General features: G+C 40.4%; 1 protein-coding gene across 1 annotated transcript in view; it reads left to right on the top strand.

Annotated features, from left to right (window-relative positions):
- The window catches only part of psmc5 (proteasome 26S subunit, ATPase 5), a 13,598-nt gene extending 12,081 nt beyond the window's left edge, over positions 1-1,517 (top strand). The window contains exon 13 of the mRNA XM_060939341.1: positions 1,341-1,517. Coding sequence (XP_060795324.1) covers positions 1,341-1,394 — 54 coding nt within the window. The 3' untranslated portion in view covers positions 1,395-1,517. The remainder of the gene's footprint in view (positions 1-1,340) is intronic.
- Positions 1,518-15,947: the final 14,430 nt, after the last annotated feature.

The raw sequence follows: 15,947 nt of genomic DNA, 5'->3' as shown, positions 1-15,947 counted from the left end.
TTTAAAGAACAGGGATCTTTCAAAGTCTAATCTTCACAACACATGTTTGTGGAAGTGTATCATGGCTTGAACAAGGGAGATTTCTGAGGACTTCAGAAAAAGCGTTGTTGATGCTGATCAGGCTGGAAAAGGTTACAAAACCATCTCTAAAGAGTTTGGACTCCACCAATCCACAGTCACAGATTGCGTACAAATGGAGGAAATTCAAGACCATTGTTACCCTACCCAGGAGTGGTCAACCAACAAAGATCACTCTAAGAGCAAGGCGTGTAATAGTCGGCGAGGTCACAGAGGACCCCAGGGTAACTTCTAAGCAACTGAAGGCCTCTCTCACATTGGCTAATGGTCATGAGTCCACCATCAGGAGAACACTGAACAGCAATGGTGTGCATTGCAGGGTTGCAAGGAGAAAGCCACTGCTCTCCAAAAAGAACTTTGCTGCTCATCTGCAGTTAGCTAAAGATGACGTGGACAAGCCAGAAGGCTATTGGAAAAATAGAACTTTTTGGTTTAAATGAGAAGCGTTATGTTTGGAGAAAGGAAAACACTGCATTCCAGCACAATAGTCTTATCCCATCTGTGACATTTGGTTGTGGTAGTATCATGGTTTGGGCCTGTTTTGCTGCATCTGGGTCAGCATGGCTTGTCATCATTGATGGAACAATGAATTCTGAATTATACCTGTGAATTCGAAAGGAAAATGTCAGGACATCTGTCCATGAACTGAATCTCAAGAGAAGCTGGGTCATGCTGTCAGACAACGACGCTAAGCACACAAGTCATTCTACCAAAGAACAGTTAACGAAGAATAAAGTTAATGTTTTGGAATGACCAAGTCAAAGTCCTGACCTTAATCCAATCGAAATGTTCTCAAAGGACCTGAAGCGACCAATTCATGTGAGGAAACCCGCCAATATCCCAAAGCTGTTCTGTACAGAGGAATGGGCTAAAATTTCTCCAAGCCGGTGGTGCAGGACTGACCAACAGTTACTGGAAATGTTTAGTTGCAGTTATTGCTGCACAAGGGGGTCGTACCAGATACTGAAAGCAAAAGTTCACATACTTTTGCCATTCACAGATGTGTAATATTGGATCATTTTCCTCAATAAATAAATGACCAAGTGTAATATTTTTGTCTCATTTGTTTAACTTGTGTGAAAATCTGATGTTTTAGGTCATATTTATGCAGTGAAATAGAAAATTCTAAAGGGTTCACAAACTTTCAAGCACCACTGTATTTAAGGTGTTTTAGTGCATTTCTAAAGGTTGTTTGACAAGTTAGTCTTCTGCACCAAGTTCTGTCAATTGAACTATACCCCATCACTCTTGCTCATTAACAGGTGATGCAGAAGGACAGTGAGAAGAACATGTCTATCAAGAAGCTCTGGAAGTAGAGCCTTTATCGTCAACGCCTTGTAAACTTGACTGTGGTGTTTTGGGGTTTTTTGTTTTTTTTTTCTTTGGTTTAAAACTGTGCCCTGAATTTATTTTAAATAAATGGTATCTCCTGTTCAGAATTAGGACTCCTCTGTTTTACATGATGCCTCACACTTGTAATTTACTTATTTCTCTTCACTTGCAGACAAGGTGAGAATTGAATCAAAGCATATAACTGAGCAGTTGAGGGTGTTGCTGAGATGATGGGTCTTTATGAATAACTGAGCATTCTGAGATTTGAACCCATGACCACCTGATCAGTGTTAAGGTGAAATTTAAAACCCTCATCCATTCCAGATATGATCTTATGGATAAGAAAATAGATAAGACTGTTGGTGTAGAAAGCTGCTGTAAACTGAGCTGCATGCCGCAAACATTTCAGAAATTTTGTCATCTTTTTTTTAGCTGTACATTTGAGGCCAAAGGTTTCCACACCTTGACTAGATGCATGCTTACATGCTCAATTTTTGATGACTCCACACGTCCTGTTACTATATATATATATATATATATATATATATATATATATATATATATATATATATATAGAAATAAAAAATGTACACTACCGTTCAAAAGTTTGGGGTCACCCAGACAATTGTGTTTTCCATGAAAAGTCACACTTTTATTTACCACCATAAGTTGTAAAATGAATAGAAAATATAGTCAAGACATTTTTCTGGCCATTTTGAGCATTTAATCGACCCCACAAATGTGATGCTCCAGAAACTCAATCTGCTCAAAGGAAGGTCAGTTTTATAGCTTCTCTAAAGAGCTAAACTGTTTTCAGCTGTGCTAACATGATTGTACAAGGGTTTTCTAATCATCCATTAGCCTTCTGAGGCAATGAGCAAACACATTGTACCATTAGAACACTGGAGTGATAGTTGCTGGAAATGGGTCTCTATACACCTATGTATATATTGCACCAAAAAACAAACATTTGCAGCTAGAATAGTCATTTACCATATTAGCAATGTATAGAGTGTATTTCTGATTAGTTTAAAGTGATCTTCATTGAAAAGACCAGTGCTTTTCTTTCAAAAATAAGGAAATTTCAAAGTGACCCCAAACTTTTGAACGGGTGTGTGTGTATATATAAAATTTTAAAAATCGCAAAGACAGGTTTTTCATCTTTTATTTGCCATATTGAAATTAAGGTGGGGTTTACATTAGACCGTATCAGCGGATCATCAGATTAACGTTTTTAAAACGATTAGTGTGCACACAGCAACACCAATACACGATTTGCGTGCACACAGCAACACCAATACACGGATACGCTCGGCTCCGCAGGCATCCTGCGCTCCAAATCACTCTGCCCTGAACAGCGAGTGCCCTCTGGAGGGTGCGCACTCCGGCCCTGCGCAGCTCACAGAGCGCGCGAGTGAAGTGCACAAGCAGTGATTCGGGACTGAGCCGCTGTGTGTGTGATCCCAGCGCATATCACTTACCACTTGCAAGTGGAAGGATGGCAAGCCTAAAGACAATCATAACTACACAATGGGCAGTATTTGCAGTATTTTCATACTTTTATACTCTTTAATGAAAGGTGATACAAGGCGGAAGTCCGCGCCGTTTTTCAGCAGTCACGTCACATGACCAACGCCAGCGAATCAGGAAGGTGGATGTCACAGTGACGTTGTCCAATGACGATGCCAGCTAGAGCTCAGCACAGTGTATCCGCGTATTCTCAATGTTTACACAGCACCGGACCTGACACGATCTGGATTGAATACGTGGACCCTGGCGGATTCCCGTTTCCAGGCGTTTTAATGTAAACGGACAGTGCATCCGCGAAGAAAACGAGACAGATACAGTCTAATGTAAACTTGGCCTAAGTCAATTTATTTGTATCATGCTTTTAACAATAGACAGTGTTACAAAGCATCTTTACAGAAAAATAAAGATTTTAAACATGAATAAAGTCTGAGGTGATGATGGTGAGAGAAAACTCCCTGAGGTGATGAGGTAGAACCCTTAAGAGGAACCGGACTCAAAAGGGAGCCTATCCTCATCTAGGTGATAACAGAACACAATTATAAATAACTTACTTTTATAACTGTCCTATGTAGTCACGAAGTACAACTGTGTAACCAGGAAATTATAGTTTTAACATGAAGTCTTGTTTGAACAGTTGAGAAGTTGATGGAGACTTGAGTTTAAAACTGTTCACGACAGCACCATTAAAACTGTAAATGTCCAGAGCTATCGTGTAAGCGTATCTTCATGCTGTCCATATGGGGCCATCCTCCACAGGAGTGAAGTGATGAGACTCCAGTTAGAAGTAGGGTATTAGGGTGGATCAGGCAGGTCCAAATAGCAGAACAGGTCAGCATCACTGGTGTCTCAGGATTGATGTGTAACTTGACAGAGAGAAACAGGTTGTTAGGTATGCCCAGTGTTTACCTAATGGTTAAGAACAGTATACATTTTGCACTGAGTGTAAGCAGGGACTCCAGCAAGACAAACTATGATAGCATAACTGAAAGGAAGAGCCAGAAGGTAACACAGTCATGAGGAAGCTCTGGGACATAAAGCAGCAGCCACTACACTATCAACAAACCTGAGTGAACAAGTGAGAGTGGGGGGCGGCAGCTTTCATATATCCCAGTTTACCGAAACACTCTAGGCTTGAGGACTCTTCAGATCTACTCCTTTACCTTATAAAAACTATCAACAAAAGGGTTAACTAAAAAGATGTTTTCACCCAATATTTAAACACTGAGACTGTGTCTGTCTGAGTCCTGAACACTACTTGGAAAGCTGTTCCATAACTGTGAGGCTTTGTAAGAAAAGGCTCTGCCCCCTGATAGCCTTCACTATTTGAGGTACAAGCAGATAGCCTGCACCTTTTGATCTAAGTAAGTGTGGCAGGTCATAAAGGACCAGAAGTTTCCTCAGGTAATGTGGCACGAGACCATTCAGTGCTTCGTAGAGCAATAGTAGTATTTTATAATTAATGCAAAATTTGGGAGCCAAGGCAGTGTGGATAAAATAGGGGTGATATCTTCTCGTAAGGACTCTTGCTGCTGCATTTTGAACTAAGCTTCTTGATGCACTTACTGGAACATCCAGACAGTAAGGCATTACAGCAATCCAACCGAGAGGTAACAAAAGCATGAACTAGGTTTTCTGCATCGTGTAGTGACATATTTCTTAGCAATGTTTCTGAGATGAAAGAAAGCAATCCTTGTAATATTATCCACAGGAGTTTCAAATGAAAGACTTTAGTCAGTGATCACCCCGACGTTTTACAGTTGCACATAAAGAAAAAGAAAGGCCATCCAGAGTTAATATAAAATTAATGTATTTATTTCCCTCCTTCCTTCCTAGACTAAACTGGAACTGACTATGCCATTTGCTTATTTTACAGTATTTTTATTGTAATGTATTCTTAATTTCTATTGTTTTGTATGATGTATTTGTCTTTTTGTCCTCTGTGCCAGCACCAAAGACGATTTTCCATTTTATGGAAGTTTAATGGCCAATAAAGTATTCTGATTCTGATTCTTCATCGACACTGAGTTGCAGATACTAATGATTGATCCAACTCTTAGGTTGCAACAGCTTCCTGGATTGAAGTTGTATAGCTTTGTTTAGCTTGTGGCTTTTTTTTTTTTCCACAGACCAACAGCAAGAATGATGGATTTGGACTTCTACTATACAAAGTAACCCTTTTATTAATGTCATAAACTTAAAAATTCTGGACTTCTAAATATAGGTAGATTAAATATTCACTAAAAATCGTATTAAGAGTATTATATTCAGGTTAAGTAATAGTAACAAGTGTAGCATAAACTCACCGGCCACTTTATTACGGTGCGTTCATGTGCTATGGGAATTATGGTAAATACCAAACGCCGACATGGAAAGCACACAATGAACGCCCCCTCTTGTGGTATTTTCCACTGGGCAACTCGTAGAAAATTTTGATACACGAGTTGCCGAGATGAGATGAACTTTAACCTTTTCAACATGGCGGCGAGCGGTACAAGACTAGCTTATGAACCAAGAAAGAAGTGGTTTTCACCTATGGAAAGCTGACTCTCACCTTTTAAACGAGTCATGTTATGTATATTATATTATTATAATATGTATATTATAGCCTAATACAAAATATTCTGTGGCTGTCCAAAGAACGCCAACAATGATCGAGATACTGGCTATTCTCATTGTGGCTACAGCCAAATTTCCAAAAACTGCGTGGCATTCAATGTGTTAAGAAAATCTCTGTCATGATCAGGAAATATTCAGCATTATTTACCTTTTGACTTTTGATAACTCATATTCCTGCTGCAGCTGATGAACAAGGCAATCTATAATTGTTTTAGCCAAATAACAGGCCTGATTCTGAATCTGGTCCACCATCTTTAATTTGTCAACAACAACAAAAGCATGTGAACACAACACACTGGTAAATACCACTTCCCAACTGGAAAATATCATCTTCCCATAGCACATGAACGCAGCATTACGAATCCACCGGCAGCGGTTTTATGCCATTCTCTCATCAGCCAATCGCTTGACAGCAGCACGATGCCTAAAACCCACAGTTTACAAAATGCAGACGAGTCACGGAATATGGATTCACGTAAAATAAAAAATATAATACAAAAAAATACGGATCTTTTATTCACGGATATATGACATTTTCCATGAAACATCAACAGCAAATTAATAAACGTATAAATGCAGGTGTCTGTGATTTCCGCCGCCTTCTCCGTGGCTACGGACTCTTTGTATAATTTATGGGCACTTCGGTTCGTGTTGCTTTTTACCATCTCCTCCATCTTTTTAATGACAGGAGGCTTTGGTCTTGGGGATATGTTTGCTTGCTTTATGCAATTTCCGTGTGCCTTCGGTTTAGATAGAGATTCATCACCGATGTAATAGAACACTGCGATGTTCTTAAAGTTTGGCGACAACGGGCCGGAAACTTCTTTTGGAAAACGCTTTTCCGTTAATCTTTTCTTCCCATTTGTACTTCCTTAACTCTCCGGAGTTCCCTTTTAACTTACGGGTCCCTTCACAAGAAAAACGGAAAAATAGAACAAAAGAAAAAGCTAGAAATAGAAGAATACAGACAGAAATATAAACGAAAAATTCATACAAATTAGACAATATATCTGAAATGTCATCATTAAAATTAATTTACCTGTGCCCATCTGTTACCCAATCCCTACTTTCTACATCAGTCTTTGGGTGAAATATGTAAACTTCACCCCCTTTTGGCAAAAATGGCATTTTAGAGTTGTGTTATCTCTATATATCAATATATAGATTTAGGCACTGCCTAAAAGCGGAGCTCCCATCTGTTTCTGGGTTGTAGAATTTTCTTATAGCCAGTCTCTTTTGTTCTATTTCTTTACTGGCTAGCACTGGCCACTAGGCGGTGTGTATGACTGGTAATTACTAACACTGACCACTAGGCGGTGTATGACTGGTAATTACTAACACTGGCCACTAGGCGGTGTGTATGACTGGTAATTACTAACACTGACCACTAGGCGGTGTGTATGACTGGTGGTACACGGACAAACCACAAAAAATCGACTCAATGGGTTTACCATTTTTTATTAGGTATGGTGCTCCGCTGGAGCTCCGCTATTAGATGTTCCACATCTCTTATCAAACGACTCCTCTGCCAATTTGTTAGTATTGGCTCGAGTTTATCTGGTGCTTCTACCTCCATCATGTAGCTACCATCAGCAGATAACGTCACTGTGGAGACTATCTTTGTGATGTCTGCGTCATTGTTCTGTAGATTTGTAGCAACATCCGTAAAATTAACCATCCGTGATGCATCATCCATATGAAATCCGTAACCAATCCGTAATATACTGAAATGTCCGTGACTAATCCGTAAATTACTAGCGTATTAAAATCCGTTACCACTCCGTATTTTGTATCCTTTTTTTAATGAAATTTCCGTAATCTGTAGTCCGTGACCTATCCATATTTTGTCAACCACTCATAAATTCATGCAGATACAAATCAAGAGTTTCAGTTAATGCTCACTTCAAACATCTCATCTCATTATCTCTAGCCGCTTTATCCTTCTACAGGGTCGCAGGCAAGCTGGAGCCTATCCCAGCTGACTACGGGCGAAAGGCGGGGTACACCCTGGACAAGTCGCCAGGTCATCACAGGGCTGACACATAGACACAGACAACCATTCACACTCACATTCACACCTACGGTCAATTTAGAGTCACCAGTTAACCTAACCTGCATGTCTTTGGACTGTGGGGGAAACCGGAGCACCCGGAGGAAACCCACGCGGACACGGGGAGAACATGCAAACTCCACACAGAAAGGCCCTCGCCGGCCCCAGGGCTCGAACCCAGGACCTTCTTGCTGTGAGGCGACAGCGCTAACCACTACACCACCGTGCCGCCCCCACTTCAAACATCAGAATGGGAAAAATTGTGATCTCAAAGTGTGACTTTCATTGTGGCATGGGTGCTGGTGCCAGATGGCCTGGTTTGAGTATTTCAGAAACTGCTGCTCTCCTGGGGTTTTCAGTCTCTAGAGTTTACACAGAATGGTGTGGAAAACAAAAACACTGAGTTAGTAACAGTTCTGTGGGTGGAAATGCCTTGTTGATAAGAGAGGTCAGAGGAAAATGGCCAGGGGTGGGTTTCCCAAAAGCCTCTTAACACTAAGAGCATCTTAACTAGGAGAGAGAGCATTCATTGTGCTACTCAGTCTACCATTTAATGATGATCTTTGTGCTGTGATGCTTTTGGCAAATTCAGGCCAGATTGGTTCGAGCTGCCAGAAAGGAGATAGTAACTCATATAATTACTCTTTACAACCGTGGTGAACAGAAAAGCATCTCAGCCTGCAACAGCAGAAGACCACATTGGGTTCCACTCCTGCAGCCAAGAACAGGAATCTCAGAATCAAGAACAAGTTCCTATTAAAATGGCCGGTGAGTGTAGTTATGATGATGGTGTTCATCTTTTGAGGTCAAAGATGACCATGACTTCAATTTGGTGGGTGGTGGTGGTTGTGGGTCCAGAGGTGATTGATGAGGCCAATCCAGGCTTTGAAGGTACACCCACATGTTGGGCACACACGGGTAGGTGCTGTAGTGGGGGTGGCAACAGTTTGAGCCTTCTACACAGCTTGTTTCTTCTGAACCTCAGCGATGCGTTTCATGTCTGCTTTGCTCGCCATGCTGGATGGTCCTGCGCAAGCGACTCCCAGGAGTTGAGATCAGTTTCTAGGGTTTTGAGGGACACTTTGAAATTGTTGTTTAAGTATTTCTTCTGCCCTCCAGATGAGTGCTTGCCTTGACACAGCTCTCCATACAACAACTGTTTCGGCAGTCGACTGTCTGGGATCCTGACAACATGGCCAGTCCATTGGGCTTGGGCTTTCCGCAGAAGAGTGTTAGCACTGGGACATCCAGCCTGTTTCATGTCCGGGATTTTGTCCTGCCACTTGATATGAGTTTGCAGAGGCAGGTCAAGTGGAAGTGATTGAGCTGCTTAGCATGTCTGTTGTAGATAGTCCAGGTCTCACAGGCATAAAGTAGGGTGGTAAGTACAACCCCGATTCCAAAAAAGTTGGGACAAAGTACAAATTGTAAATAAAAACAGAATGCAATGATGTGGAAGTTTCAAAATTCCATATTTTATTCAGAATAGAACATAGATGACATATCAAATGTTTAAACTGAGAAAATGTATCATTTAAAGAGAAAAATTAGGTGATTTTAAATTTCATGACAACACCACATCTCAAAAAAGTTGGGACAAGGCCATGTTTACCACTGTGAGACATCCCCTTTTCTCTTTACAACAGTCTGTAAACGTCTGGGGACTGAGGAGACAAGTTGCTCAAGTTTAGGGATAGGAATGTTAACCCATTCTTGTCTAATGTAGGATTCTAGTTGCTCAACTGTCTTAGGTCTTTTTTGTCGTATCTTCCGTTTTATGATGCGCCAAATGTTTTCTATGGGTGAAAGATCTGGACTGCAGGCTGGCCAGTTCAGTACCCAGACCCTTCTTCTACGCAGCCATGATGCTGTAATTGATGCAGTATGTGGTTTGGCATTGTCATGTTGGAAAATGCAAGGTCTTCCCTGAAAGAGATGTCGTCTGGACGGGAGCATACGCTGCTCTAGAACCTGGATATACCTTTCAGCATTGATGGTGTCTTTCCAGATGTGTAAGCTGCCCATGCCACAAGCACTAATGCAACCCCATACCATCAGAGATGCAGGCTTCTGAACTGAGCGCTGATAACAACTTGGGTCGTCCTTCTCCTCTTTAGTCCGAATGACACGGCGTCCCTGATTTCCATAAAGAACTTCAAATTTTGATTCGTCTGACCACAGAACAGTTTTCCACTTTGCCACAGTCCATTTTAAATGAGCCTTGGCCCAGAGAAGACGTCTGCGCTTCTGGATCGTGTTTAGATATGGCTTCTTCTTTGAACTACAGAGTTTTAGCTGGCAACGGCGGATGGCACGGTGAATTGTGTTCACAGATAATGTTCTCTGGAAATATTCCTGAGCCCATTTTGTGATTTCCAATACAGAAGCATGCCTGTATGTGATGCAGTGCCGTCTAAGGGCCCGAAGATCACGGGCACCCAGTTTGGTTTTCCGGCCTTGACCCTTACGCACAGAGATTCTTCCAGATTCTCTTAATCTTTTGATGATATTATGCACTGTAGATGATGATATGTTCAAACTCTTTGCAATTTTACACTGTCGAACTCCTTTCTGATATTGCTCCACTATTTGTCGGCGCAGAATTAGGGGGATTAGTGATCCTCTTCCCATCTTTACTTCTGAGAGCCGCTGCCACTCCAAGATGCTCTTTTTATACCCAGTCATGTTAATGACCTATTGCCAATTGACCTAATGAGTTGCAATTTGGTCCTCCAGCTGTTCCTTTTTTGTACTTTTAACTTTTCCAGCCTCTTATTGCCCCTGTCCCAACTTTTTTGAGATGTGTTGCTGTCATGAAATTTCAAATGAGCCAATATTTGGCATGAAATTTCAAAATGTCTCACTTTCGACATTTGATATGTTGTCTATGTTCTATTGTGAATACAATATCAATTTTTGAGATTTGTAAATTATTGCATTCCGTTTTTATTTACAATTTGTACTTTGTCCCAACTTTTTTGGAATCGGGGTTGTAATAATGTCGTCTAGGTAGGCCACAGCATAGAGGCGGGTTGGGGGTGGAGGATCTTGTCCATGAGCCGCTGGAACATCACGGGAGCCCCAAATAACCTGAAAGTAAGTGTGATGAATTGACGTAATCCAAACGGTGTGGAAAAGGTTGTTTTCTCTCGGGATAGGAGGGTCAAGGGGATCTGCCAGTGTCCCTTTGTCAAATCCAGTGTCGAATAGAAGTGATCAGTGCTTAATCGATCACATAACTCATCAATGTGAGGCATTGCATACGCATCAAATTTAGACACCTACAGTGGTGCTTGAAAGTTTGTGAACCCTTTAGAATTTTCTATATTTCTGCATAAATATGACCTAAAACAACATCAGATTTTCACACAAGTCCTAAAAGTAGATAAAAATAACCCAGTTAAACAAATGAGTCAAAAATATTATACTTGGTCATTTATTTATTGAGGAAAATGATCCAATATTACATATCTGTGAATGGCAAAAGTATGTGAACCTCTAGGATTAGCAGTTAATTTGAAGGTGAAATTAGTCAGGTGTTTTCAATCAATGGGATGACAATCAGGTGTGAGTGGGCATCCAGTTTTGTTTAAAGAACAGGGATCTATCAAAGTCTGATCTTCACAACACGTTTGTGGAAGTGCATCATGGCACAAACAAAGGAGATTTCCGAGGACCTCAGAAAAAGCGTTGTTGATGCTCATCAGGCTGGAAAAGGTTACAAAACCATCTCTAAAGAGTTTGGACTCCACCAATCCACAGTCGGACAGATTGTGTACAAATGGAGAAAATTCAAGACCATTGTTACCCTCCCCAGGAGTGGTCAACCAACAAAGATCACTCCAAGAGCAAGGCGTGTAATAGTTGGCAAGGTCACAAAGGACCCCAGGGTAACTTGTAAGCAACTGAAGGCCTCTCTCACATTGGCTAATATTCATGAGTCCACCATCAGGAGACAATGGTGTGCATGGCAGGGTTTCAAGGAAAAAGCCACTGCTCTTCAAAAAGAACATTGCTGCTTGTCTGCAGTTTGCTAAAGATCCATACTTGCCAACCCTCCCGATTTCGGCTGGAGGCTCTTGATTTTAGCCTCCGTCTCCCGCCTCCCAATCGTATTTGTTAAAAACTGGATAATCACCCGGTTTTGGGAAATCCCTACCACCAAATTAAAAATACTCCCGATTATGTCCAATCAGAATCGTATGAGAAACACTGCTGATGTCAACTGATTTTTAACCAATCAACGAAAAGAACAACAGTCACTTCCGTTATGTAGGATTCACCCAGGCTGTCCGACATTTTTTACAAGCATTCATTCATCATGGCCACTAAACCTAATACCAAATGGCAAAAATATGAATGCAAATGCCAGGTTGCATGGGAGAATGAATTTCCATGGATAAGCAAATGTTCGACGAGCCAGTTACACATTTTAAGGTAAAGATACCTTAAATCAGAATATAATGGACATTTGAGTGTGAAATTAAACTCGTCTTCCATACCATTTCAGAAACAAACTGTACAACTTCTAAAGTGTTTAGTGAAATTTTGCATGACAGAGAATTTGTTTGGTGAGTGTATTTGAATAGTGGGGTAGTGTCTTAGTGCTATTTTGAATTTATGTTTGAAAGTTTTAAATGAAAGTTTACAAGTGAATTATCTGGAAAGTGATTGATTTTGATAGTTTTGAGGTTTTAAGTGAAAGATTACTAGTGAGTGTATTTTGGTAGTACTAAAATTTTGCATTCGAGTGAATTTCTTAGTGGAGTATATTTTGATAGTATGGTCGTATTTATAGTGCCATTTTTAAATTTTGTTTGAAAACTTTCAAAGTTTGCAAATGAGCAAATTCCTTTGATGCATTCTGATAGGATTTTGATAGTATTTCTAGTGCTTTTTAAAAATTCTGTTGGAAAGTGTTTAGTGAGAGAGATGCATTTTAGTAGTACTAAGACAGTGCAGTATTTATTTAATTGAATTGTTACTATTTTGGTTAAATCTTATTAAAATTTAATTTATATATGATATAGTTCTCTGTATTTTTACATGAGCTTACAGAAGGAAAACACATTTGATGCAATCCAATAATGCTTTCATTCACTGTGACTATTTTAAGAAATTATAAACATTCTTCTAAAGCATCACTTATTTTCTGTGGATCTCTGTATGTATACAATATTCAGGCATGAGATTTTTCAGCTAAAAATCTGATTTAAGACTTCCCTTTTATTATGATATTAAAATTCAAGATGAGTATTATTTCAGATTTTTCACTCTGAGCTCTCTCATGCCTGATACATGAATCCCATAACCTATAGTAATTGATAGAACAATATCAACAATTCAAAAATTCTTTAATTGTATAAATTTCAAATGGTTTGCAATTAATTGGGATCCACTGTTTTTATCATTTCAACCGCACATCATACCCTCGTCCAATTGAAAATGTCGTTCACACACTTTTCTCCCCCATGAGAATTTTGAAAAGTTGAAAAGTTTCAAGTATGAAGATCACGTGGACAAGCCAGAAGGCTATCGGAAAAAAGTTTTGTGGACAGATGAGACCAAAATAGAACTTTTTGGTTTAAATGAAAAGCATTCTGTTTGGAGAAAGGAAAACACTGCATTCCAGCATAAGAACCTTATCCCATCTGTGAAACATGGTAGTGGTAGTATCCAGTGGCGGCTGGTAGTCTTTCAAACAGGGGAGGCTGGTCGGTTACGATATTTCCAAATTTTAAAAGAAAAAACACTTCAGTTTTGCCCATACTCTTGCCTCTGATCTGGCTGATTGTTGGCAGGGTCACAAACTGTGAAATAACAGGTTCTTTTGGCCCATTAGCCTACTGTCCAATATACATGATGGTGGTGTTGGGGGGGGGGTATATTTTAACATTTTACATTTTAAAATTGTGGCATGTTGTTTAAAAATTGATCATTATTGAAAGCAGCTCTTTGTCAGGAACCTCAGCAGTAACAGCAGAGTGCTCTGGAATAGGCACAAGCACTGACCTTGGGGAGCCAAACATAGAGCTGGGTGCCACACATTTCATTCAATGACACTTTCCCTATATTTTACTTATTTTGACTGAGAAATGTTTTATTAACAATTTTGATAATCCACTTTTAATCCAGGTCTGTAGTATGAAATGTTCTCGGCTGTGTTTTTGTTTAAAAATGTTTTCCAAATTGTAGCTGTGTTTAATTCATATCCAGAAAAATATATATTCCAATATAATATACTCAGCATAAACATTTTAAATAGATTCTATATTTTTGGTCCATCCATGACATATTACTAAAGTAGCCTATTTACTGTTGTTGATGTGGGTCACTTGCTGTTAGCCAATTCACTTTCTCGTACCAGGAGAGCTGAAAGGAACGAATATTATTCCCTACCTTTTTCACCAAGTCAATTTGAGGCGTTGGTCTACCCTGCTTTTTAATTTTAATTTTTTCCTCGAAAGGAAGACTGGCAAATGGCTTCCCCAAAATTAAATCAGCAATGCTTGGCATCCGTGCGCAGCTTTCTTGCTAGTTGACTAGCCCCCTCAAGTTCAAGTTCAGTCACTCAAATAAACTAAATTTCTGGAACTAAGATAGCAAACTTGACAACACTATATTTACACTTTATTTACAATGAAAATATATACAAACTAAAAAAGCTGGTAGAAACTGTATGTAATGAATGAAATCGAAATGTAAGCTGATCTCTTACAATACACCACAGCACTTGCGAATCCGCATGGGACTGAACTGAAATTCACCGCTGCCTGTCTATATTTGAAACGAGCTGTCAATCAAAGAAAATATCTGGCCGCTTTCACCAATCACCAGTCTCCTCGCGGAAACTGCCATGTCCCTCCCACTGTAAGGCTCGGAGTCCGTGGGCGGGCATTTTCGCAGTATTTGTCCAATAATCGTCTTGCATTTTGATATTGAAAAGCGCATAGCTCCCAAATGCCATTGAAGTCCACTGAGGCTGGGAGTCCGTGGGGCGGGCGTTTTCGCAGTATTTGTCCAATAACCGTCTTGCATTTTGAGATTGAAAAGCGCATAGCTCCCAAATGCCATTGAAGTCCACTGAGGCTGGGCTGCATCGCGCTGTCACGAGGGGGAAAAACTCACGCACACATTAGGCAAACTGGGGAAAGTTATAACGGAATGATTTCGCACTGTAGTTGGGTTGAGCACATATATTTCTATGATTCTGGATCTGAAATAGCAATGTTATAAGGTTGGCTATAACATAAGCCTAGCGCAATTCATCCTACACGATGTTTGTCATTTTTAGAGGAGGCTGAGCCTCCCTCGTTGTCTTAGAGCAATCGCCCGTGGTAGTATCATGGTTTGGGCCTGTTTTGCTGCATCTGGGCCAGGACAGCTTGCCATCATTGATGGAACAATGAATTCTGAATTATACCAGCGAATTCTAAAGGAAAATATCAGGACCTCTGTCCATGAACTGGATCTCAAGAGAAGGTGGGTCATGCAGCAAGACAGTGACCCTAAGCACACAAGTCGTTCTACCAAAGAATGGTTAAAGAAGCATAAAGTTAATGTTTTGGAATGGCCAAGTCAAAGTCCTGACCTTAATCCAATCGAAATGTTGTGGAAGGACCTGACGCAAGCAGTTCATGTGAGGAAACCCACCAACATCCCAGAGTTGAAGCTGTTCTGTATGGAGGAATGGGCTAAAATTCCTCTAAGCCGGTGTGCAGGACTGATCAACAGTTACCGGAAATGTTTAGTTGCAGTTATTGCTGCACAAGGGGGTCACACCAGATACTGAAAGCAAAGGTTCACATACTTTGACCACTCACAGATATGTAATATTGGATAATTTTCCTCAATAAATAAATGACCAAGTATAAAATTTTTCTCTCTTTTGTTTAAGTGGGTTCTCTTTATCTACTTTTAGGACTTGTGTGAAAATCTGATGTTGTTTTCGGTCATATTTATGCAGAAATATAGAAAATTCTAAAGGGTTCACAAACTTTCAAGCACCACTGTATAGTCCACCTATAGCATAGTTTAGTTTCTATAGTCCACACAGAATCAGACCTACCTGTCGGCCTTGGGGACCAGGACCACAGGGCTGCTCCAGTCACTGTAGGACTCCTTGATTATGCCCATTTCGAGCATGGCCTTGAGTTCATCTCGAACCACCTTTTTTTGTGTTTGAGCAAGCAGTATGGGTAGCTACACACCACTACCCCTGGGGGCATCTTAATGTCGTGTTAAATGAGGTGGGTATGGCCGGGAAGGGGCAAGAACACATCGGAAAATTTCATTTGCAACCTGGCTGCATCTGTGAGTTGGGCTGGTGAGAGGTGGTCTC

This window comes from Neoarius graeffei, chromosome 14, assembly GCF_027579695.1.
Source record: "Neoarius graeffei isolate fNeoGra1 chromosome 14, fNeoGra1.pri, whole genome shotgun sequence".
Classification (NCBI taxonomy): domain Eukaryota; kingdom Metazoa; phylum Chordata; class Actinopteri; order Siluriformes; family Ariidae; genus Neoarius; species Neoarius graeffei.
The sequence above is the reverse complement of the archived record's forward strand: the minus strand, read 5'-3'. Positions and strand labels throughout refer to the sequence as shown.